This window comes from Epinephelus lanceolatus, chromosome 15, assembly GCF_041903045.1.
Source record: "Epinephelus lanceolatus isolate andai-2023 chromosome 15, ASM4190304v1, whole genome shotgun sequence".
NCBI classification, from domain to species: Eukaryota; Metazoa; Chordata; class Actinopteri; order Perciformes; family Serranidae; genus Epinephelus; species Epinephelus lanceolatus.
In genome coordinates, this window is record NC_135748.1 from 21,860,049 (window position 1) to 21,885,904 (window position 25,856).

Here is a 25,856-nt window from a genome sequence, read left to right on the forward strand (position 1 = left end):
CACCCAATTTTCTCGTAAATTTAACGGGAATCAATTTTCAGAGTGCCGCCAGAGGGTCTGCTTTTTGTAAATTGTAGCCAATTTGGTGTTTTTTTATGTCATGATATTTGCATTTGTGTTTCCCTTTAATGACTCCTAAGTCTCAATTCATGTTGATATTCTTCATCAGGCAGCTGTAGCAAAAATGGAGCAATGATTTTAAATAATCAGTGCTGCAGGAGGATTACATACATGTTGTCGTGACTGACGGGCTTTATTGTGTCCTACACAGAACAGAAATTGTTTTTTCAAGATAACAAGGAAACACAACCCCCTGCATGTACACTTAGCCCCTCAGCCGCAGTGAAGAATAACAACAACAACAATTTAATCTCCTCGGCTCCAGATTATTATCTTTCTTTGTGTTGATATTGTGGCCTTTTTTAGTTGATCACTTTATGATCCCTCTTGTTGCCCTCCTTCTCTCTAAGTAAATCAACATTTGGGAGAGGCAGACCACGCTTTACCACAATCACTTTCATTATCTTAAAATAATACAATACTCGTAGGATTTGCTCTTTTTGTATTAAGAAGACAACAATAATTTAGAATGTAATATTAATATTTCTAATCCTATGTCAGTTTTTGGGGTCAACTAAGCGCATTAGATTCAGGAATTAAAGATACTGGCAAGTGAGAGGTTGAAATATTATTTAGGAGAAGGAGGATCAACGAGACCATGGGATGTGTCATTTAATGTAATTGCAAAGAGGGATGGTCATTTCATTGTTCAGTGGAGAGCAACTTGTAATAGTAAAATCCTTTATTATCTATTGAGGGGTATCTGTATTTTTCAGTTGACTTTGTGATGATTTTTCATACAAAACAGTTTCTAATAAAGCTGGTCGTGGGAACAGTTGAATATGATTCCCACTCACAAAAACTGACACACTCTGATGTGCCCTCATTTATATGAGTCTGACAGCACTGCTTTATCTTATACCCATGACATTGACAGTTGTATAGTCATTAATCATCAACCAAAGTCATTCCCACTTGAATGAATCTTTCATTTGATAAGAAAATAAAAATAAAATAAAACCTTTATAGCTTTTTAATGTGTTTTATGGTTATAAACCCAGTGTGTAGTAGTTATTAATTTGGTGCTTTATGAGAATGTTAAGCGATGGTATGAATATCCCCCATTTAAGAATGTGCCATTAATTGATGGGGCATTCAAGCGCCTCTAATATATGAAATATTGACATTTTAGAAGAGCCTCTTCATAATGGATGTTATCAGATGCCTCCAAAAGCTACAAAAAGCTAATGTACAAAACTTCCTTTTTGTTTTACATGTCAACCAACCAAGTTTTGGGCCATTCTGTAATCTCTGCGCGCCATTCACAGGTCATCACTCTCAGGTCTGCTTCCCAGCAAAGCACCACATCTGCACTTTAACAGCAGCAGCAGTAACACGCAGTGGTTTGTATTTAAACACATCTGGAAGATGATCCGTGCACTGTGTGTTCTGATTTACTGGAGCTGCTTAAGAGTTAATACTGAAAATACAGAGAAATATTAGTTTATCTTCGTTTTGACAAAACATGCTCACGAGCACCTGCACATTTGGATGTAAACTGAGGCTACTACTGACTTACAGTCTCATTTCCTAGATGTAAAACACTGAACATGAGCCATTAGTGATTGACAAACACCTATTTGTGTTGTCTTTTGTTTTATTAACGTGTTAGCTGAAGGGGCGGAGTTATGAGGTGAAGGGCGGGCTTATGCAATTTAAGCCAATCGGGGCACGCGCTCTCCTATTCTCTGCACTCCTATTGGTTACAATCTGTCTGTGTATCATGCCGATGTTGCTTGGCTTTCAAGCGGTTAGCTCGCAGCTAACGTTAATGTTGACGATTTCCGCCTGTTTCCCCTCAATACCACCTTTATCGATACATATCACCCAACGCTTACCTGCAGTCGGGCTTTCTGCCGTTAACGGTAAGTTTGTCTCGCGCCAGTGACACCGCAGGTCGCCAACCTGCTGTTATTTACCTGTTAGTGATAGCAAGCTAACGGACAGTCAGGCTGGGATCGCTAGCTAACAATAATAACGTTACAGCTAGCTAACGTAGGGAGATGGGTACAGTCTCGGGGAGGTTCAGAAAGCAGTTTACTTTTCGCTAAATACCTGGTTTGGTTATGTGAGGTGTGACTGCAAATGTCCGGGTGTTAGTTTGAACAGGTTAGCCCACGTTAGCGCATCCACAAGCTACAGCTTCTGTGGTGTGTTTTCATGGCAACTCAGCAGCTGTTGCTCTAGTGTTGTATCCTATTCTGGGCTATACATTATAACCCAGAGGATATTCGGGATTGTTTTGTTATGAAAACACCCACTTGTAACTGAGAGTTACTACAGAAGGAGCTAACAATCTTTTAACATTAACGTAGAGTTTCAGGGATGCTCTGCCAATGTTATCAGATTGGTGGAGAAATAAGCGGGTGCCAGAGGAGCTGGTGCTTTTCAGAATGTTAAAGGGCTTCAACGAGCATGTGTTTTGTTTAGGAGTAGAGCTAGATTAGCTATAAAATGGTGTATTATTGCCCAATAGTGCTCATTACAACTGAACCCGTGTTTGCTGTGACCCCAGTACACTATAGTATGTCAGCTGTAAGAAGTGAGCTCAGAGAAGTTCACACAACTTTTGAAATCATCCAGATACAGGCTGCAAAAATAGCTGACAGTATATGCAGTTTTAAAGTTGTATTATTTACTACTAAGGTTGTACTGTTGTAAGACAATAACACTGATATACTGTATGAGGGCATCACCAGTTTGTTTGGCAATAAATAACCGAAGGTGTGCTTCATTGCAGAGAGCTTCACTGTCTACAGGACGATGAATGGACACCCGCCTTCAGCTGTGTGGAGATGACCTGCCACCCTTTCGGGAATGGTCAGAATGGGGCCAGATGTGCCCCTTCTTAATGAGTACAAGCAGGAGTTCTTCTGGAAGCGCTTCCCCCAGACAGTATTGGGGGGTCCACGCTTCAAGTTGGGCTATTGTGCCCCACCATATGTCTACGTCAATCAGGCAGTCTTGTTCTTGACACCATGGCTTTTTGGGGGCATTGGTACTCTGCTCTGCCAGCTGCAGCTGCTGCAGGAGCTCCACGCCACAGTGCTCTCTGGTATGTTTATGTTCGGGGCTGCAGCGGGTGTCCAGGCCCTGGCACTGTATGCTGCTCGGAGGAGTGGCACAGTGGAGAGACTAGGTGCGCCCAACATCCTGGTTGATGAGGAGGAAGTGGAATTCACCCACTGTGTCAGCCCAGAGACAGTCCGATTTATTGCCCCGGGGAAGAGGTTTGGGCTGAATGTGGTGCTGCATACAGTACTGGCTGGGGTGCTCTGTGGTTTTGGGACATGGTATTTGCTCCTGAGCAGACTGACTGCTCTCTACGGCAGCATTGGTGTGTCCCTCGTTGTCTTTGTCCTGAGTTGGGTGACACTGTGTATAGCTGAGTATTCCCTTATTGTAAATACAGCCACAGAGACAGCCACTTTCCAGGCACAGGACACTTATGAGATCACCCCACTCACTCGGCCTCTTTACATCTTTATTTTCATTGCTGTGGACCTGGCAGACAGGTGAGCATCATTTGTCTTGTTTGATTGAGATGTCTTGTTACAGAATGCTACTGCATTTTACAGTGTTTTCTGCCATAATGCATCTCAGTGTCTTGCTCTGATTTAGGTTCGCAGGCCCTGTCCCTGAGCTCCAACTGGCCAGCCAGGTTCTCCATGTGCTGTTCCTCTTCCTACCTCTGCTGTGGGCGCTAGGTATACTGCCTCCATTAGATGCCCTGCTCCTCTGGGGAATGGAGCAGGCTCTTGTGTTTGGCTTAGGAGGCTCGCCCATGTCCAGCAACCTAAGGTAAATATTGAAAGAGCATGCTGCAGTCTTGGCTTTCATCAGCACACTGATAATGGCGAATGTATTTTTCTGGCTGTGTCAAGAGCTCAAATAAAAACTGAGGAGAAAATCAGAAAGTTTTAAACTATATAAACAACCACTACGTGTTCTTAAATGACACCAATGGATCCCACTCATGCCTTGAGATTGATATAAAGAATCTGGCACTAATGAAGGCTGTGCTTTTATTTGTCATTCATATATCTAGTATACCGTGTGGGTCTGTGCAGTTGTTATATGTAGAGCAGTCATTGTGTCATTTGTTTTTTGAAGTTGTGGCACAATTACAATTCTAACAATTTACCCAATAAACGTTTTTTATGGTCATCATTTCAATATAAATTTTAAGCTCTGATTTCAACTATAGTACTTTATTAGGTGTCCTGTCTATAGAGAGATAAAGTCCTTCCTCTTCTGGTGGACCATCATGGGACCATATTTTGGAAAAAAATATGTACAGCAGTCAACAATGAGAGACAATTAATTTTTTGCTCCTATTTCAATCGTGCCATGAATTAAATATAGGATGCTTGTCATTTTAAAAGATAATATTTCAAGTTAAGAAAGTCACAGTTTGTTGTAAATCTGCTGAAGTATGGGACAGTGGAAATAGTAATTAGAAAAACTACACACTCCATAAGGGCATAACTTTCCCTCTCGCTGAGGCTACAATGCCTCTGTACACTCTGATTTGACATAGCTGAAATTTTCAGCGTGGCCAGACCTGTAGTCATTTTCTTTTTCCTTGTTCAGGAATAACAGAATAAAATGCGCCAAGGTAACGGCCATGTTGCTGTTGGTGACATATATTATGCAAGATGAGAGATGTAGTTCATTGAGCGGTTTCACACAAAACTAAATGGTACTACAACAAACTTTTTTGACTTGCAAAATTATCTTTTAGATTGACAAACCAATTCGATGATTGATGATTTTTTGTCTCTATTGACTACAAAGGGCGTTACTTACGATTAGTTTCTCTAACGTTTGAATCGAAGTTTAAACTTAGACAAGTCATCAGTCTAAAAGTAAGAAAACACTAAAAAAAAAAAACGGTCAAATTTGAGCACAATTTAATCTTTAAGGTTAAACAATGTCAGAATACATATTGCATGTAATAAGAGCCATTTTAAATCATTTTTCAGTAACCACCTTGCATTTTAAATGCCACTGAAATGTGTGCCACTGTGCATTATGCACATTATCCTACAAAACGTGACAACAACTTTCTAAATAAAAGTGAGTTTTAATAATAAGTGTAACTGACTAGTGTTTCTGATTCCAACTAGCAAGGGTTTAACATTTAATTGACAAATCGCGCACATCTATATGGACAATCACACTTTTTTAAAATGAAATAAAGTCCTATGGTGGTCCACCAGAAGGGAAGGGAAAGGGCTTTGCCTCTCTATTCATTGCCATAATGCACAATATCTAAAACCCACCCAAACCACACACTAATCCAGTCATAATGTGTGCCTGCCTGACAGTTTGATATCATGATTAAAAGCAGCAGCTTCAGTGTTCTTCACAAAAGCAATTTGAGCAAAACACAGTTTTTGTTCATTCACGTTCCGTCCTCATCAGATTCTAATAGTCCCATTGAAATGACAAGTGTGACAGTAGCCTGTGTATCATCAGCCCTGACTTATTGCGTGTACACTGTCCCACAGGCTGCTGTTGATGTTTGGTGTATCTGCCGGCGTAGCTGTGTGTAATTACTTCATCCCATCGACACTGGGTGTGGTTCTCTTCTCCATCTCTATGGGATTTCTGCTGAGCCTGGACCTCAGCCAGGTTGGCACACTCTGCAGAGGTCCCAGGGCAGCCTTTGGGGACCGTGGATTTCGCAGAGGGGGGTCGCCACCTCCTCCTTCCAGTTCCTTTGGCTGGAATCTGGGCTGCAGGGAGTTGCTGCTATATTTGAGCCTGTTTCTGGTGGCGATGGCAGAGGCAGGGCTTTTGCATCACTTCCTCGGTTCAGCTCAGTCCCAGAGCTTGGTTACGGGACCTCAGGCTCCTGTCAGCTACCTCCTCCTCGTACTCTTCTGCCTTTGCTGGGCTCTCAGAGAGATCCAGGGGGCCTATGTATTTGGAGGGGTGTTCCTCAATCCCCTGTACCCTAAAGGCATGTCCAGTGTGCAGACTTTCAAGCAGAGGAACAGAGGATTATACATTGCTGCAGCAATCAGAAGAGTCCTTCTTTATCTTGGTGAGCTTGTTATAATGTGTACTTTAAGTCTGATGTTCTCCAATCTTAACATCTCTCTCAGGTGTGAAAACAACAGCGCTGTGTATGTGAATGTGTTTCTGACCTGCACTTACTGTGTTTTACTTCACAGTGTCTCCATTTGCAATGATTGCTTTCCTGTCTATGGACAAATCTCTGCAGCTGCTCCACGGGGCTTCCCTCAGTGTGGGATTCACAAGAGCCTTCAGAGTGGTATGCTCACACTCACTCCTGCTCACAATCTAAGTGAACATAACATGCAGAAAATATTTATCGCAATAAAGACCATTTTAAAGTTACTCCAGGCAGATTCTTAATGTGAGCACAAATCACAGAGCTTTGTTCAAAATACAACTGAAAAATATGGCACTGAAAAACATCTTCCCGGTGCCTTAGCCAAAAAATTTTTTGTCCATTTAAATGAATTGTGTTTAATACCAGAGTGTGTTTTGTTTGATGGTTACGCCTGTTTTATGCTCAGCACAGTGATTGCTCTGTGTTGCTGTGCAGGTGTGGCAGAGCTCAGAGGATGCTCTGCTGCAGATGGTGGTGGTGGTCTTGGTGCGTCTTGCAGCTGGAAGCAACATGCTGCCAGGGTGGGACAACCTGGGTACTGGAGTTCAGCTTCTTCTGGTGAGGTCAACATTCAGTTTTCCTTTAATTCCAACCCACATTAGATCCTTCTACATTCTATATTTAAAGCCGCTACAAGGAACTTTTAACTGGATATGCAAAAGTCTCTTGTTTCTGCTGATGTCTTGAGTGTGACCTACAACAGCAACCTACAACCTAGCTGCTTACATTTATAGTGACTCTTAAAAATAGTTGCTATTCCTCCTCCTCGACCCGACGTCTGCGGGGAGTTAAAATAGCAGCAATCATCAGGTAAAAGTTCTGTGAAAGCACTGGACTCACCAACAGTCAGCCACGTCTCAGTCACACAGAGAAAATCCAATCCTCGGGAAGTCAGGAATCCTTCAAGATAAACGTTTTGTTTGCTAGCGATCTAGCATTTACCAGCCCAATCCTGGCAGGAGCCGGCGGTTCCACGGCGTTAGCTGTCCGGGGAGCCACACACAGAGGCTGCAGGTTGCGCAGATTCACCCCGCACCAGCGGGGACGAGGAGAACAGGGGCCGCGGGGCTGAAACACCTCATCCGGGCTGACGACAGGTACCAGCCAGACAGGGTCCAGCGAGTGCCGAGAAATAAAGAGGCGAGGCACTGCTCCATACTCAGTCCAAGAAGCCGTGGAAGTGCTCGCCAAACAGGCCTTCAGCCTTACCAGCCGACCACTGCGTTTACCCCGGCGGCGGTGGCGCTTACGCCAGAGAGGTGGAGCTGGGGTGCAGCAGAGGTGAGCTGGGATCCCCGATAGGAGCGGGGGCAAAGTTTTCCCGTCTTGTTGTTTCATTCATCCCCAAAAACAAACACATGCGTGAGCCAGGTAAGCGTCTTTACGACAATACGTGCTAGAGCTCATGGGAAATGTAGGCTTCATTCCAGCAAAACACTACCGCTTTTGTCCACAGGGTCGCCAAAATCAACTCAAAATGAAAGTTCCTTGTAGGGGCTTTAATCTGCAAGTTTTAATCTGACCTAAACAGTGCTGCCACATCAGTTTTTTACACTGTGGCTGTGAACAGCACACTGAACTTTTGACAAGTATCAGATTCGTAAGCCCAGTTCAGACCAGTGATTCGCAATGAGATGAAACTATTTTAGAACGTTGCAGAGAAAAATTGCAGCAGTGTGAACAGGCAGTCTGAGCTCGACTCAAGCTGGCTGATGGTGTCACCTGAAACTCCGCTGGTCAAAAAAGCTGGCTGGTTTTAGAACATAAAGCACTTCACCTGTTTCTACAACCACTTGGCTTGCAGTGAAGTCCGCTGGTCAAGTCAAAATGACCGCAGATGTCGTGTTTACTTGGTGCAGCAGGTGCTCCGCCCCCGCTGAGCCCTCTTTTCATCCTTGTGTGCTGGTGTCAGACAGCGGGTTGCTGCTGCTGCTGCCCCGCCCACACACACACTTTCTCACTGACTGATTAATAGACACTGGTTTTTAATATTATTGTGGCGTATTTATTATGAAAACAGTCCCATATGATGCTCATTTTATGTTTTCACTGTTTCATCACTACTACAAATGTAGCTGTAGCCAGTATTACTATCCTCATTCTCATTATAAGAAGCTATAAATTTTATTGAGCCACAAAATAACCCTGAAAAGCTGCAAACACAGCAGAGGTACAGAGAGTTGTTGCATAGAGATGATACACCGTCTCTAGTTGCATCGGTGTGAACTGGCAGATTTTTATAACGGTGCATTACAGGTAGTTGCACACTTTAACTCATCTCTTTAGTCGAATCTTTAGTCTGAGCTGGGCTTGAATTTCTGAACCCCGTTAGTCTAAAGCATTTGTATCATTATGGGGCCATCTTGTCAAAACTAAAACATGGAAAGTCTTCAGGGTGCTGATAAAGGGTCCATGTCATTGGTTCGACAGCCCATTGGTTCGACATCCCATTAGTCTGACTGTCCGCGGTGCTGAACGGCTCGCGGCAGGCGTATGGTGCGCCGCGACCGGCTTGAGGCGGAGCAGGCTCACGGCTTATGTGTTTGCCACTTTCTTTTTCATTTTAACTCACACCATGATCTTTTCCTGACCCTAACCAAGTGGTTTTTGTGCCTAAACCTAACCAGACCATAACCACAGGGCATCATGATAATTTCGGAACGGACTTCGGAACAATGAGTTTAATATGGTCGGAACAATGGGATGTCGAACCAATGGGCAGTTCCCCTGATAAATTTTTTTTTGCCTTTTTTCTAACATATTGCAACTTTTTTTCAGGTAAGTACAGAGCCTTAGTGAAAAAATATATTTAAAGATACACTACGGAGGATTGTCGGTTACTGTTTACAGGCACGCTCACTAGCAAAAGTGAAAGTGAAAGCCAACCCCAGATTTTCTCTTGTTTGGCGTTTCACCTCATTATATTTGCCTTTTTTCAGCATTATGTTTCGCTGCTTATGGTCTGACACTTAGTTGTTCCCTTATTATAAAGCCCTGACCTCACCTGAGCGCTAACACTCATAAGCATCCTGAACACAGAAAGTAAGAAGAAAATAAGAACATACAGGCAGAGGGAAAATACACCACCACACACTTCTAATGGGTTGTAAGTGATGATTGAGAGGGATTACTTCTATGTAGGGTCTATACATTGTTTTTTTTTTTAGGGAAAACTCTGCATAGTTTATCTTTAAAATGGCCACTTTATTAGGTTCACCTATATAATTTAATGCAGTCTCTTACAACACAGTTTCTTTTTGACTAATTAAAGTAAACCAAATGCAGAAAACTCACATAGTACAAGTTAACATACCCAATTTCACTGTACTGGTGACAACTTCAGTATGATCAATGACACTGAAATAGTAAGAGATCTGCCACAAATTCTACGTTGTCCTCAATGCTGATGTGTCTTATATTCTTTCCCCCTAATGTCTGTAAATGGAAACACCTTTCAGTATAACCGTTTAGTGAAACACCACTGCAAATTACCACCTCACTAATAATGATAAAGTTAAATTCATACCTCTCCAAGAGTGTCAGTCAAAACAGCACAATATTATCCTGCTAAAGGTAGAGTTTGCGAATGAGCTGTTGTATTAGATTGCATTGGATGTTACGGTTGCACCCAATAAAGTGGCTGCTGAGTATATATTAATAATGCTGCCGTAAGTAAAATTAATTAAAAAAAAAAAAGCGAATGAAGCTCACATCTCTCTCAAACATGCTGTATACATCAGACCTGATGGTGGTTCAGTGCCGTTTATGTTTGCCCCTGTGTTTCTGATCCAGGTGGGCCTGCTGATCGACAGACTGACCCAGTTCCTCGCCAAGCTAAAGTTCACCCTGACTGTGTTGGTGACATCTTGGACAGAGAAGAAGCAGCGCCGTCAGTCAGCTGGAACTCTGTTGGCTCTGAATGCCTCCCTGTGCCCGCTGCTGCTGGCGGTGGTGACCCTGTCTGCCCTGCTCTCTGCCCCTCTGCTGCCCCTCTTCACCCTGCCCGTCTTCCTGGTGGGGTTCCCTAGGCCTCAGCGCAGTTGGCCAGGCCCTGTAGGTACCGCCTGTCCCTGCCCAGACTCCATCTTCTACCAGCAGATGAGCGGAAGTCTGGCCTCTGCTCTGAGGACGGCCTTTGCAAGAGGGTCACTGGGTTAGTTGTCCATGCTTGATATGTCCTCTGTCTGTGGTGTCTTCCTTCTTTTTAATCTTTCTCAAATGTTACAAGTAAACACTGTTTACTGTTTTAGCATTAATAAGATCTGTAAATGTATCAGAATATACTATCAGAATGCAAGTATATCATAACCGGATCTAAAAAGAAATGCTGCAAATAATTGTTTTTGTATATTTAAAAAAAGAAAAGAAAGAAAACTTAAAAAAAAAACAGTTAATAGCTCACAATTGTTTGGTATAATTATAATAATAATAATAATAAATTAATAATTGATCATAATAAATAAATAAATGCAGTTCTCAAAATATTTTGAATTTATATTTTTTAATTTATTAACCCTGAAAATTGGATTAAAGTTTTATTACAATGAAATTCAATTTTATATCACTGTGTAACTAAAATTGCTATTTTTATTTGAGTTACATCATTTCTCTTTGCAGACTTTTTTTATTGCAGCCCTGAGCGGTACACACGCCACTCTCCAGAGCTCCAACAATATTAAAAAAATTATTGTTATCGATATTTTTTATTGCAATATGTTTTGACTTGAACTATAATTGCAGTGACTAAACCTTTGTATAGGTCAAGTAGAGACTGTATGCAGATCAAAGCGCTGAACCGTCACCTCATATGGTTTAATAGGGAGGAGGAATGTTGTTGTGAGCAGCTCTTTGGAATCGCTGGCAGTAATGCAAGCTCGCATGATCCAGTTGAGCTTCCTGTGAAGTGACCCAAAAAAAATAGCTCTGATCTGTATTCATTACATCCAAATATTTCCACTCCATTAACTGCGTAATACTCTTAGGCCGCACAGAGCTGCTGCTAGGATTTCGTTCAGTGTGCAGGAGAGAAAAAATATTACAGTAGAGAATCATTATTTATGGATTGATGATTCAAAACTTAATAAAGCTGCCGAGGTGATGTCATCGCTGTTTTTTTGTGAGCTCGGGGTGCTGTCGCTGTGATGTATAATTCAGAATAAGCGCTTGTTAGGTTGATGCTCACAGTCTAACGATGGCAGTTTGTAGTGTTCTTTTGCTTTGCTCACACCGGGGGCTGCGGAGCAGCAAGCGGCAAAGAAGTCCACCCAGCTTGTCACTTCCCATCATGAGGTAGCGGCTGGGACTATTTTGAGATGTCATTATGGGACATGACATTATTCTTGAGCCAAGCAAGCGCTAGTCAACTTAAAACAAAAGCCTCCATCACCTTGCCATTTCTGCTCATCTGTGTTGAAATAAACGTCTGTCTTCTGCTCACTTTTCTGAAAAGAGTGAATTTTTAGAGACTAATGGAAAGCTAGAGCTAAGAACAGATGTAATATTTAGATCTCTGTGCAGTCAGCCAGTTAAAACAGTATCATGACCTTCCTGTACGACTGTGATGGTACGTGTCTCCCTGCAGCTCATCCAGTAGCCATGTTATCCACACAGTCAGCAGAGGGACGCACAGCTAATGCAAAATGAAAGGAATGTGCATCATTGCTCATGAGTGTTACATGATGTACATATATTGAGCGTTTCCCCTCTGCATTGCCCTCAATTTGAAGATCACATCTCTTTACATGTTAGATGATGATTTTCTTCTCCTTTTGTAGGTTCTTTAGCCCCAGGCTCTCATTTTCTGGGACGTTTTCAGGACCGTATGGTTTGGATAATGATCCTGGAGAGAGGATATGGCTTCTGTACAGTTAACATTAAGGTACTGTGTCTTTCTGTTTGTCTATTAAGAGTCACTGCAGTCATTTACAACAAGCTTACACAAAGAGAGTGCACTTTTTTCAGTACAAATTTAATGTCTTTTGAAGACCTTTAACACCTCTAAAAGAAAAAAATAAAACCATTCAGTAAAAGAAAGAGACAAACAAGACACTGTCTTTGTGGTTTATTTAGCTTAAGAAATGTCTCACTTCATTGTTCGGTTTCTTTCAAACTACTCGATGGGCATTGCACTTTTTCAAGTGCTACCACAGCGCTTGACAAAGTTCACATTGCACCTCGTTCAAGGGCTGTATCTGACTCAGAATTATGTCAGTTGGATCAAATTTGGCTGTTTAATATGAACATTCAACTATTTGCTCATTTTTATCTGTAAAGAGTTTCAACAGTGTTCAGCGGGACGTTCAGTGCGACAGTGACATTCAGTAACAAAGTAAACAAGCTAACTGCGCTAACAACGGATCAGAAATCCATCCGTCCATGTGGAAAAAAGCTTGTTTAGTGGACTAACTTTGCACTTGAAGGTTGCCCATTCACTTAGGTTTTAACAGGTCTGACGCTACTATGCGCCCCGGCTGTATCTAGGCTAACGGCTAACATGCTAACTATTATTTTTATGTCACTAGTCACTTGAAACAAATTTAGGACGAAAGGAGACAGGTTGAAATAAACCAAAATTTCCCTTTAAGGGGGCAGCCCCAGCTCATGCAAATCACTGGATGGTTTCAGTTAGCCCCAATATATCTAATGAAAATAAATATCCCACTAATATTTCCGTTAATGTGCAGCCCTGCATACCTCGATTAATGCACCCTTACATGTTTTTTTGTCACTGCCACCTACCAAGTGGAATGTACAAACACATAGGTATTGGACATTGTGGAAATTGTTATTGTAGGATATAAAAATCGCTCTTTTAGACACGCTCTTTTATTTTGCTCCAGCCCAAATTTAATGCTTCCCCTTATGATTCCAAAAATCTTTAGACCTTGAATCTATTCAATTTAAGACATTTTAGGACTTTGTAAGGATGCACAGGGACCCTCATAATGTGGTGCGGTTTGTTACAGGGTCTGGAGCTACAGGAGACATCTTGCCACACAGTGGAGGCACGGAGAGTGGATGAGGTGTTCGAAGCTGCTTTTGAGCGCCCTGAGCGGCTTGGTTTCACCCAGGGCTTTAACATGCACTGGGGGAACGCCCTCACCCCTTGTGCTGCCCTCGCAGTGCGAGTCTACTCTGACGCCCGAAATGTGCTCTCTGGCATCATTGACTCACATGACAACTTGAGGAAGCTTCAGGATGACTTTCTGAAAGCACTGGTCTGGTTGCTCCTCCGATACTGTGTCCAGAAGCATAAAGGGTTTATGTGGAGCAGTGAAGAAGGGCCAGGGGTTGGAGGCAGGAAGTCCCAGTCTTCTCAGTTGGCCCAGACCACGTGTAACCAGCCACCAGAGGCTGTCGTGGTGGAATCCAATGTGTCTTCTCTCAGGTTCAGACAGGACAGCTCCAGTTTGACCTCCTTTGGTGACTGGTCGGATGAGGACGACTTATTTGGACCTCAACCAGCCAGGCGGACAGTGGCGTTAGTGACCGCAGAGGTCCAGCCTGGACACACAGCACTGCAGACAGGGGCCTCTCTGCCGGGCTCTGTGGAGATGGACAGTCTTTTTGAAAACATGGCTCTCTCTGCCCTGCAGCCGCTGCAGCCTCTGGGTCTCGGTATTGGGATGCCAGCAGTGGACAAAGGCCGTAACCCAGAGGTCTTCAGTGAGAGTCCCGGCTCTCTCCCTCAGCTGAACTTCAGCTGCCCCCAGTCGGAGGTGTTCAACCTACCGACAGGGTGGAGGACTGCACCCTTGCTGCCATCCCGCCTGCTGCAGCTCAGGCCTTTGTTTCCTGAGGACTGGTTTCGGTTCACCTTAGGGCGGTTTGGACCTGTTGTGCAGGGCGAGACCTCAGAGGACATGACCAAAGCCCTGAAGGAGGATGAAGCCTTGAAAGAGCTGCACGCACAGGTCGCACTTTCATGTCTCATCTCAGTGGGAGCAGAGTCCACCTTCACCAGTCCCAGTTACGTCTACAGACTCTATTGTGGAGATATACCGTGGACAGAAGGACTCGACTGGCTCTCCTCAAGTAAAGAACTTTACCAGCTAGCACTTCGGGCTTTCAGGTAAAATTGGCAGTTAGTGTTACAGGGTTTTTGAAATTCTGATCACTAGATGGGGATTATTTATGCCAGAGGAAATAATTATATGTCATTGAATTCTGCCTCTGTGGTTTTGTTTGCCTTCAGATTTAGTTTCAAGCTGCTGTTTGATCAAGCAAGTCTAGGGCCCATGGAGTCCCCCGAAGAGTTATTCAGCACCTTGGAGGAATATGAAAGGGACTGGTACATTGGCTTGGTGACAGAGAAAGGCTGGCATGACAGTGTCCTTCAGGAGAAACCATTCTTATTCTCTCTAGGACATGACCTCGCTATGGTATTTACACACAACAGTCCTTGTTTACATCCTGTCCACACTATCTGTTAATACCTAAAGCTTATTCTTATTCATTCACTGGAGTAAAATTGAGGGTACTTAAAATTGCAATTTAGAGCCAGTCTCAGTGAAATGTGTGATTGACTGTCCTTGTCCACAGGGTACATACACAGGGCGAGTCCTGTCCCTGCAGGAGCAGCTGGTGCAGGTGGGCCGTCTGAATGGAGAGGGGGTGCGAGGTCAGTGGGCAAACCTTTCCTGGGAGCTCCTGTATGCCACTAATGACGACGAGGAGCGTTACAGCATTCAGGCTCACCCCTTCATGCTGAGGAATCTGACTGTTCAAGCAGCTGATCCCCCTCTAGGATACCCCATTTACTCCTCAGCCCCCCTTCACTTCCCCTGCCTCTGACCTGTGGCGTCTTCTGCTCTCTCTGCCGAACACACCACAGAGGGAGGAAGATGCTCTTCAGTCGGTACTACCACAGCTAAACGTCCATTTCCAAAGTCAATGGTTATTTTCATGTGGAAACTATAGCAAAATCAGTCATGACGTCAGAAAAATGTCTGTTGGGAACCTGCTTTGTTTTTGACATGAATTTGACTTTTATTGGTGCTTCATTTCCTGCATCACATACGAAGACGCAGTGGCATCACCACTGTACACTTGTACAAGTTGCAAAATGTTAACAGATTATAAGTGACAATGTGGACTACCTCCTAGAATGGCACATTAAAGAGGAGAAAATCCCCGATATGTTTCCAACAAAGCACATGCGTTTGTGGGTTGTTTATCAATGTTTGTGCTTAAAAGAAAGTGAATAAATTGGCCCACCTCCCCCCTCTAGATGGCACCTGCTGAATACCTCTGGTTTTATTGTACTTTTTAGATTTAACCATTTTCAGGTGACCCCCCCTCCCCCCTTTATGTCCACAAAAATGGGACAAGAATTTTAATGTTTTGTTCAGATATCAAGGATGTGCCTTGGGTATGTCTCGCTGTATGTGTAAAGTGTTTTAGTGCTATTGTTTTGTTTACAATTCACTTGTTTACAATTTAGAATGAAGCGTTGGATGAATTTGTCCATATTCTCTTGTACATATTGTTGATTTTTATATGTGGACCTGTATATACTTATAATAAAATAGCTTGGCAGAAGCAGTTTTGTTACGTTCCACTGAACAAACTTGGGCAGAAAACTGATTCAAGCTAAATTTTATTAGCGGATTCAGAAGGTTAGTAGTCGTCTTTCATTCCTACATGGAATCCATAATCCTGATGTTATAAATTCAAATAGGCTTTAGGCCAGAAATTCAGATAATCTGAGGATGCTTGATATATTAGAATAGCAGCATATAGGATTTACTTTACATTTCAGATGAAAGCATAATGAAATAAAAATGTACCAGTTTCTATCCTCTCCTGCAAAGCTGTGGGAAGAGAGCTGTGAGCTTTTAAAGCAGTCGTGTTAGAGGTTTTCCGTCGAGATGAAGGCAAAGATATCGACATTCTGTGGGAAAAGCTGGATCACTGTTCAGGTCGAAGATGAGGAATGCAATAAATGTGTTTTCTTCCTGACGATGTGACTCTCAGGAGGTCTTTGGCTTTGTGAAGTATGCAGAGTCTGCATCCTGCAAAAGAAAGGTTTAGCTGTTAGCACATTTTTATTCACACGGGAAGCTATCTCTACATGTACTGCATCCTGGTGACATTAAATCTGGTGTAATTATGTGATGGTCACAAGCATGACCCTGAAACTGCCTTACCCTTCACTGTGCAGGAACACTGTGTAGATTTTGTCATGATTTTTTTGTCTCCAAAGGATACGTCACAGACCTTACTGAAGTATAAGCATGTGACGCTCCGTTGTCTGGCCAGTTGGAACATGACCTTTCTTCACGGCCCTCAGCTGTCACTGTCCAGCAGAGGCCAACAGGCACACTGGTCAGTCAGTCGGCACCGCGGGCAAGTAGTCATGCTCACTGTCATACCCTGGCCACCGTTTTCTTCTTATTAGACTCAAGCAAGGTCAGTAACAGCTGAGGCCCCCCAGCTGTTAAGACACAGTTCTGCATAGTGTCTGCCACGTTCTGCTGTGTTCAAGTATTTTAAGTCCTTTGACACAGTGAGAAACCCCTGGTCCCGAATCTAACGGAGCAAGGTCAGCAATACGGAGTGCAGTAGTGAGGCTGAACGTACAGAAACAACAAACTTCACATGTGAGCCTTTCTGGTGCGTTCTGACTAAAGTGAGCCTCTGTCTCTGAATTTGACCAGGTGTATATACATCTTAAATATGTAAAAGAGTAATTGTGCTTTCGTATGGAATATAGTTACACATTTTGGGAAATATGCTTATTTGCTTTCTTTCGAGAGTCACTTGATCAGATTGTAACTACTTGTGTCTGTACGGTTAATGTGGCTTAGTTTAGCACAAAAACTGGAAACAGGGAACCAGCTACCTCAGCTCTGCCCAAAGGTAGAATCAGCCTAAAACAGCCAAAAAAAACAAAGTGGTGTATTATTTAAGGGTGGGTTATGTGCTGGACTATTTTCTGGCTAGTAACAGTAACTTCTGTGGTCTGTGCTGGCTGCCTGGCAACAGCTCAGAGCCAAGAAAGCAGTTAGGTGAGGCTGCAGATTGCAACCAGCTCAAACTTCTCGAGTGTGCCAAGCGTGTTGGAAGACTACGGTGGCTGAAGCAGAAGGCCCTTATTGGAGCCAGTGTTTGGTTTGTCTGTCCTGGGCTACTGTATAAACAACATTGTGGACTAGTTTTAGGTGATTACACACTAGTGATACTCACCCTACAGCCCAGGGGCCAAATCTTACCCACGACAGGGTGCTGGGTGGCCCGCTGACCATTTTCTATTTCACAATGACAATGAAGGGATTCACACTTGAAATTTTTTCCTGTACTTTGAATGTAAATAAACTGCCAGAGTGCATAAAAAAATCATCAAAACAGAGCTTGTTTATCCAAAATCATGCCAGGGATGGATCACCCCCAGACCCCTCCATGTCTGGGCTAAACCCTGAATGTCCTAAAATGCATACACCTGATCTGTTAAGGACTGGATTTGCCTCTTAGCAAAGATGAATGAGGATAGCACTTGTTGAGAGGTTGAAAACAGGCAATTCATTTACTATATATACTGATAAATATAATTAATGTTTGTTTATTAACTGGCCCCTGGCCTTCTGTCATTCTGCAAAAGTGGCCCCCGTGCAACACAATTTGAGTTTCCCTGTTCTACACTAATGAAAACACAGTTGAATCCTCACCTGCTCACCTGTCTGTAGGCTGCTGCACTGTCACTCAGTTACTGGTTATGTTAGCAATATTTGCATTTACATTTTCTTTAGATATGTACACCCTGTTTGCATTTACTTAGATATTCACTCTCTGTTAGCATTTCATAGTTAACCTTCTGTGCTGTTTATATTTTATATTTTCCAGCGTTCCTTATTTAATACTCTTTACTTTTAATTTTAAAGCACCTTCTACCAAAATAAAAGTATCTGCACTGGTATCTGTACATATATGTTTCATATCATCCATAGCAAAGTATTAATTACTTCCACACTGATCTTACCTATCTATCTATCTAGTTATTATATTCCATTTATGCTAATATATCCCCCTTAATCCTACATACTGGATCTTTAAATTTATTATGAGTGTGTTGAACAAGACATAACCTGTTAATTAAAACTTTAGAGGTGTCAGTAGGCAGATCTTGTTACCTTTGGACAGAGCCCTGTTTCCAGTTGTTATGCTAAAATAATCTGTGGCAACATATTTATATGTAAGACGGGAGAATGATATCAATCGTCTGATACAACTTTCAGCAACAAAGTAAGTGTATTTCCCAAAATGTTGTTCTATTCCTTTAAGATTACCATTTTTTAACTGGACTAGGTGGTCCTCTGCTGAAAAAAAATAACTGTCCTACATATTATCTTCATGGAGTCATGACACAAAACACTGTGATATTTAATTTTCAGTAGACCTCCCTGATGATACATCCAGCCTATGTTTTGAATATGCAAATTGACTTCACACACACAGAATTACTGAAAGCAGATAATACACCTACCAGACCAGCTTTGAAGTTCTGCACCCTTTTTCTGCCCAACACGTTTGTGACGAACCAGGCAAATGTGGGTGCGTACTGCCAGAGATAGTAGAACAGGAGGAAGGGCTGCTGAGCAATCCACATTTCCTTGACACCGTTGGCCATTCCCACCAGCATTAGACGCACACAGCGACTTGTTGCCATCTTGTGCTCCTGGCTTCCAGCTGCAGACAGGGGCTTGGGGAATGGAAGGAAGACAGGTCACTGAAAACATCCCACTGAAATACTACTACTGTTATATCACACACAGGTTGGTAATTAATACCTTGTTGACTTCCTCTGTGAAGGCATTGTGGACAATCTGTGATTGTACAGGCCCTGGACACACCATGCTGATGAGTATGTTTGGAAAATCAGTCAGCTCAGGCCGCAGGGAGTTAAAGAAACCCTGACGACAACACAGTAACAATCAGTAAAAAGACGTACATATAAAACTAAAAAAAGTTAAAATAAACTTTAATATTCTTCAACCTAGACCCCTTTACCAATGTTTTAGTGTCTAAGTGTATTGGGCGAGAGGACTGCAGCGTGCAGGGTTCAAACAGGTTGCAATGTAACCACCCAGGACATCATATACCACCAATGTACAGCCACTAAAAGTGTATATTTTGGCACTGACAGGCTCAAATTTATTATTCTAAGTGTCTGACAACATTATGTAAAGAACCCTACAGAGAAATAAAACAATGAGCTTTACCTTTTGCTGATCCTCAGGACTTTTTATATTTTGTTGTGCCTAAAATCAGAAGTGAACTGGAAAGAAGAGCTTTCAGGTTCTCTGCACCGACTGCATGGCACAATCTGCAGAATAATCTTAAGCTTCAAGACAGGTTGACCCTGACTATGTTTAAAACTGTGGTGAAATCTGATCATTTTAATTTCATCAAATCTATGTGCTTTTTAAGTTGTTGAAACTGTGTTGCTGCTTTACTTTGCCAGGTCTCCACTGTAAAAGAGGTCTTCCATCTCAATGGGACAAAAACTGGTTAAATTAAGGCTAAATAAATAAATAAATCCAGTCTGTTTGTTACTGTGACCGAGTCCTACTTGAGGAGGAGTTTCATTCTGAAATCTTGCAAGAGGTGACTTGTTGCAGGAAAAACAAAAGTGAAAACATAAGTCAGAGTTGGAAGGAGGAGAGCTGGGAAGAGTTTGTTGTGTTGGAGACAACATAGCATGGTGTTATCTTAAAGATTTTCAATGCCATGGCTGATTATTTTCCTGATTTTAACAATGTGGAAATGTCCTTGAGATTTCAGGACGAGACTTCTCCTGGAGCGAGACATGGCTACACACACTAATAAACAGACCGGGTCAGCGAAAGGTAAAGAAAAACATTTTATACTTCTGTAGGGTTCCTTTCCATAATGCTGTCAGACATTTTTATTAACAATCTGACCCATCTGTGGCAAAAACAAGCACTGTTAATGGACGTAAATTGACGGTGTACAATTTCCCCAAGTGGTTACATTGCAGCCTGCTTTGCAGCTGCCGCCTGCAGCACTTAATACTGGACCAATTTCACAACTCGTTGTCTCCATTAGTCACTTAGACACAAAAACATGGGAAAATGGGGTCGAGGCTGAAAAATACTGTTTTGTATTTTTAAGAAGAGATCCAGATCAACCAGACCTGCTCCTCTGTGATTAAAAAAAAAGCTTTCCTGAAAAATAGCGAGTCAATAACTTGTTGGCAAACACTTTCCAAAATGAAATCAGAGTAAGCAAACACAGTGTTTCCCTCCGTATTCCCTTTACCTGAAGAGCATGTTTGCTGGCAGCGTATCCCGATCCCAGGGGTGCCCCGGCGAGGCCGACAATGCTGCTGACAGTCACAATGCTCCCAGAGCCTCGCTGCATCATGTGAGGCAGCACCTGCTTGGTGATGGAGACTGTACCCAGGAAGTTGAGCTCCATCAAGGCGTCATACACATCAACACTGGTCTCCACGCACAGAGAGCGCTGGCTGCGGCCGCCATTATTGATTAGGACATCAATCTGAAAAGGAAAAGTGGACAAAGCCATTTATTTTTACCTACAGTGCATGAACAGGATACTTTTGCTGAGTCATAGTTACATCTGTGCATAGAGAACAATGAAAAGAGAACAGAAGTGAAATGTTTATGGATAAATCAGCATCTTTAAAACAGGGCAAAGACGTATTATGTTACTGAAAACCAATAACTTAAATACTGTGATTGAGTTTTTTAATTATTATTATTACAGATACATACATGTACAAACACACACATAAAGGCACATTACAACAATACCATCAGCTAAAAACAACCAGCCTCCTGCATAACCACCTGACTGAGCTGTTAATCAAACAGAAATGTCCTCGCAGCAATGATGAAAACACACAGTACTGTAAAAGAGCATCTGAGGTGGCCTTACATGTCCAAAGTACTGAATCGCGGTTTTTGTTTTTTCCTTGTGCGATGTCCTCTCCAACAGATCAAGTGGAAGAACATGAACATCTTCATCTTGGAGGTCGGAGCACTCTTGAGGAATAAATGACAGAAAGAATTCAGCTGGTCACAAACTGATTAAGACTGAAGGACAATGAAACAAACTCAGGTACAGCACTGAAACCCTTGTGCTACTGCTGTGGTGTGCTGCACCTGAACGGTGAGGTACACTTAAATATTGGTGAATTTTTATTAGACTTTCTTTTAACCAGGCTTTACAAAAATAATAATAAATATACAGTACAGGCCAAAAGTTTGGACACACCTTCTCATTCAATGCGTTTTCTTTATTTTCATGACTATTTACATTGTAGATTCTCACTGAAGGCATCAAAACTATGAATGAACACATGTGGAGTTATGTACTTAACAAAAAAAGGTGAAATAACTGAAAACATGTTTTATATTCTAGTTTCTTCAAAATAGCCACCCTTTGCTCTGATTACTGCTTTGCACACTCTTGGCATTCTCTCCATGAGCTTCAAGAGGTAGTCACCTGAAATGGTTTCCACTTCACAGGTGTGCCTTATCAGGGTTAATTAGTGGAATTTCTTGCTTTATCAATGGGGTTGGGACCATCAGTTGTGTTGTGCAGAAGTCAGGTTAATACACAGCCGACAGCCCTATTGGACAACTGTTAAAATTCATATTATGGCAAGAACCAATCAGCTAACTAAAGAAAAACGAGTGGCCATCATTACTTTAAGAAATGAAGGTCAGTCAGTCCGGAAAATTGCAAAAACTTTAAATGTGTCCCCAAGTGGAGTCGCAAAAACCATCAAGCGCTACAACGAAACTGGCACACATGAGGACCGACCCAGGAAAGGAAGACCAAGAGTCACCTCTGCTTCTGAGGATAAGTTCATCCGAGTCACCAGCCTCAGAAATCGCAAGTTAACAGCAGCTCAGATCAGAGACCAGATGAATGCCACACAGAGTTCTAGCAGCAGACCCATCTCTAGAACAACTGTTAAGAGGAGACTGCGCGAATCAGGCCTTCATGGTCAAATAGCTGCTAGGAAACCACTGCTAAGGAGAGGCAACAAGCAGAAGAGATTTGTTTGGGCCAAGAAACACAAGGAATGGACATTAGACCAGTGGAAATCTGTGCTTTGGTCTGATGAGTCCAAATTTGAGATCTTTGGTTCCAACCGCCGTGTCTTTGTGAGACGCAGAAAAGGTGAACGGATGGATTCCACATGCCTGGTTCCCACTGTGAAGCATGGAGGAGGAGGTGTGATAGTGTGGGGGTGTTTTGCTGGTGACACTGTAGGGGATTTATTCAAAATTGAAGGCACACTGAACCAGCATGGCTACCACAGCATCCTGCAGCGACATGCCATCCCATCCGGTTTGCGTTTAGTTGGACGATCATTTATTTTTCAACAGGACAATGACCCCAAACACACCTCCAGGCTGTGTAAGGGCTATTTGACCAAGAAGGAGAGTGATGGAGTGCTGCGGCAGATGACCTGGCCTCCACAGTCACCGGACCTGAACCCAATCGAGATGGTTTGGGGTGAGCTGGACCGCAGAGTGAAGGCAAAGGGGCCAACAAGTGCTAAACACCTCTGGGAACTCCTTCAAGACTGTTGGAAAACCATTTCAGGTGACTACCTCTTGAAGCTCATGGAGAGAATGCCAAGAGTGTGCAAAGCAGTAATCAGAGCAAAGGGTGGCCATTTTGAAGAAACTAGAATATAAAACATGTTTTCAGTTATTTCACCTTTTTTTGTTAAGTACATAACTCCACATGTGTTCATTCATAGTTTTGATGCCTTCAGTGAGAATCTACAATGTAAATAGTCATGAAAATAAAGAAAACGCATTGAATGAGAAGGTGTGTCCAAACTTTTGGCCTGTACTGTGTATATATATATATATATATATGTATATATACACATATATATGTGTATGTATATATATATATATATATATATATATATATATATATATATATATATATGTGTGTGTGTGTGTGTGTATATATATATATATATATATATATATATATATATTTATCTCTCACCTAAACAGCCACGTTTAACCCTATTGAGCTCATCCTCACGTCGAGCAGACAGGACGAGACGTGACCCACACTTTGCTAGCTGATAGGCCAGCTCCTCTCCGATGCCACTGGAGGCTCCAGTGATCCACACCACCAGCCCTTTCAGCTTTTTCTCTGGTAAACACAAAAAAACTCATTCAACACTTCATGTGATATGCACCATCGGCCAACATGAGCCTCAATTTATTTTTTTTATGTGGATTAGACCACAACTGGTTTTGATCTCCTCTAGGGACCTTCAAAACAATTCAAGAAATGCATTTATTTAAGATATATTACATATTTTTCTATAATAACTCTGTGGAAGCTTGACAGTGGTGGAAGGAGTACTCAGATCTTTTACTGAAGTAAAAGTAACTGTACCACAGAGTAGAAATACTCTATTTAACATCCTGCATTCAAAATATCACTCAAGTAAACGTACAAAAGTGATAGCATAAAAGTAAACAATAAGTACCAACAGTAAAAGTTCCCAATATGCAGAATGGCTAATTTCAGATTAATATATTATTGGATGGTAATTACTAATGTATTAATGTATTCTGGCAGCACAGTGATGCAGTGGTTAGCACTGCGCCTCACAGCAAGGGGGTTCCTGGATTGAACATGGGGTGGGAGGTTTGAACTTTGGGGTGGGGGATCCCTTTTGTGTAGCGTTTGCATGTTATCGTGTCAGTGTGGGTTTTTTCAGGGTACTCCAGTTTCCTTCCACCATCCAAAGACATGCAGGTTCGATTAATTGGTGAATTGGTGACTCTAAATTGGCTGTGTGTGAGAATGTGAGTGTGAATGGTTGTCTGTCTCTATGTGTCAGCCCTGTGATAGTCTGGCGACCTGTCCAGGGTGTACCCTGCCTCTCGCCCAATGTCAGCTGGGATAGGCTCAAATAATGGGATAATGGTCAAAGTAACTTGTAACTAGAGTTGTCAAATAAATACAGTGCAGTAAAAAGTACAATATTTGCCTCTGAAATGTAGTGACATAGAGGTAAAAGATTGGCATAGAGTGGGAATACTCAAGTGAAGTACCTTAAAGTTGTACTTAAGTACAGTAGTTGGAGTAAAAGTACTTCCACCACTGACAATGACTTTTACAGAGATAAAGTTTTGAAGCATTTTTGCTTGTTTATTTACTTTTTTTGCCACTTCAGACTGTACTGCATTTCAGAGGAAATTATTTGACCTTTTACGGTGCTGCTGAAGTCACTACACTGGCTGCCTGTATCTTTTTGAATTGATTTTAAAGTTGTTTTACTTATTTATAAAGCTTTAAATTACTTCCCCCCTCCATACATCAGAGATTTTCTATCATTTAATGTTCTACCCAAATCACTAAAGTCCTCCACTGCTTTACTTTTAAATGTTCCTCATGTGTCCCATTAGTACTGGTGAAATCGCCTTCTGTTTTTACGCCCCTAAACTCTGCAATTCACTACCTCTAGATATTAGACTGGCTAGCACTCTCTCTGTATTTTTAAAAGTAAATTAAAGACCAATCTTTTTAATCTGGCTTCTAACGTGGAGTGACATTACAGTCTTGATTTTTTATGTTTTAACCACTGGTTTTTACCTTTTTTTTTATATTTCTACTATTCATTTTTTTCTATTTTATCTATTTATCTTGTTACTTTCTTTTTTTCTAGGGAGTTTAATCATCTTTTTTGTCAATTTGCTTTTTTAATATTTTATTGTCTTGTGTCTGTGTCATTTCAATTTTGCCATGTGACACATTTTGGGCTGCATGTTTGTATGACAGGTGCTATATAAATAAAGTTGAGTTTCACACTATTGCATTTATTAAACAGCTATAGTAGAGTATAGTATTTGCTGTGGGGATTTTTTTCATACATTATTTTTATTTCCTAGTACCTTATTAAACACAACAACACTGACACACTACACACTACATTCATCTGACAGCTATAGATACCGGTTACTGTCTGGGTTTCGCATAATAATATTAATTTTACATTCAGGTCTTTCATATGAAGACGTGGGTAAATCAATCCCAGATATAACTAGGCTGAACTGAAGACTTTAGGAAATTTTTACTACATGTAAAAAGCGGAATTTGACCTTTGTAGAGCTCAGAGGAGCATCATGGCAGTTGGTCATGGATCAACCGTTAAACGTTAGCTAACTGTTGTTTAACGGTTGTTCATCAGTGGTTTACTAACGATACCTCACTGAAGGCTAATATTAGTTGACAAACGCTGTCAGTGAATCCATTTTGAATAAAAGACGACACTCATTCAGAGACATGCAGACAGACAGGTCACATGAACTCACCTGGCCTGTGTCCCAACAGACTCGCCCACAGCAAAGTGTAGTCTGCATCCCCGAAAGCAAAACACAGGAAGTGAATAAGTGCATGAAGTGCTATTAAATACCACAGGGCGGATACGATGCAGCAGTCCATTTGTGTTAAAGGAATAAACGTAAGATTTAACTTTGGTAGCTGACCACTGCTGTCTAAGACAAGATTTTGCTATCACCGGATATCGACGTCACTTCCGGTCGGATATTTTCAAAAT

The 25,856-nt window shown here is 42.0% G+C and overlaps 2 protein-coding genes across 2 annotated transcripts; one reads left to right on the forward strand and one right to left on the reverse strand.

Moving 5' to 3' along the window:
• The first annotated feature begins 1,819 nt into the window (after positions 1-1,819).
• pcnx4 (pecanex 4) lies at positions 1,820-15,808 on the forward strand. The gene is made up of 11 exons (XM_033642812.2): positions 1,820-1,985; positions 2,861-3,635; positions 3,742-3,921; positions 5,634-6,172; positions 6,303-6,403; positions 6,701-6,823; positions 10,058-10,418; positions 12,040-12,143; positions 13,231-14,336; positions 14,460-14,646; positions 14,807-15,808. The coding sequence occupies exons 2-11, from the start codon at positions 2,938-2,940 to the stop codon at positions 15,056-15,058; spliced, it is 3,651 nt and encodes a 1,216-aa protein (XP_033498703.1). The 5' UTR covers positions 1,820-1,985; positions 2,861-2,937; the 3' UTR covers positions 15,059-15,808.
• dhrs7 (dehydrogenase/reductase (SDR family) member 7) lies at positions 15,229-25,850 on the reverse strand. The gene is made up of 7 exons (XM_033642813.2): positions 25,612-25,850; positions 23,285-23,437; positions 21,182-21,288; positions 20,543-20,782; positions 19,051-19,173; positions 18,747-18,962; positions 15,229-16,278 (listed from the first exon to the last, which is right to left on the reverse strand). Exons 1-7 carry the CDS (start codon positions 25,739-25,741, stop codon positions 16,237-16,239), a joined length of 1,011 nt encoding a protein of 336 aa, XP_033498704.1. The 5' UTR covers positions 25,742-25,850; the 3' UTR covers positions 15,229-16,236.
• Positions 25,851-25,856: the final 6 nt, after the last annotated feature.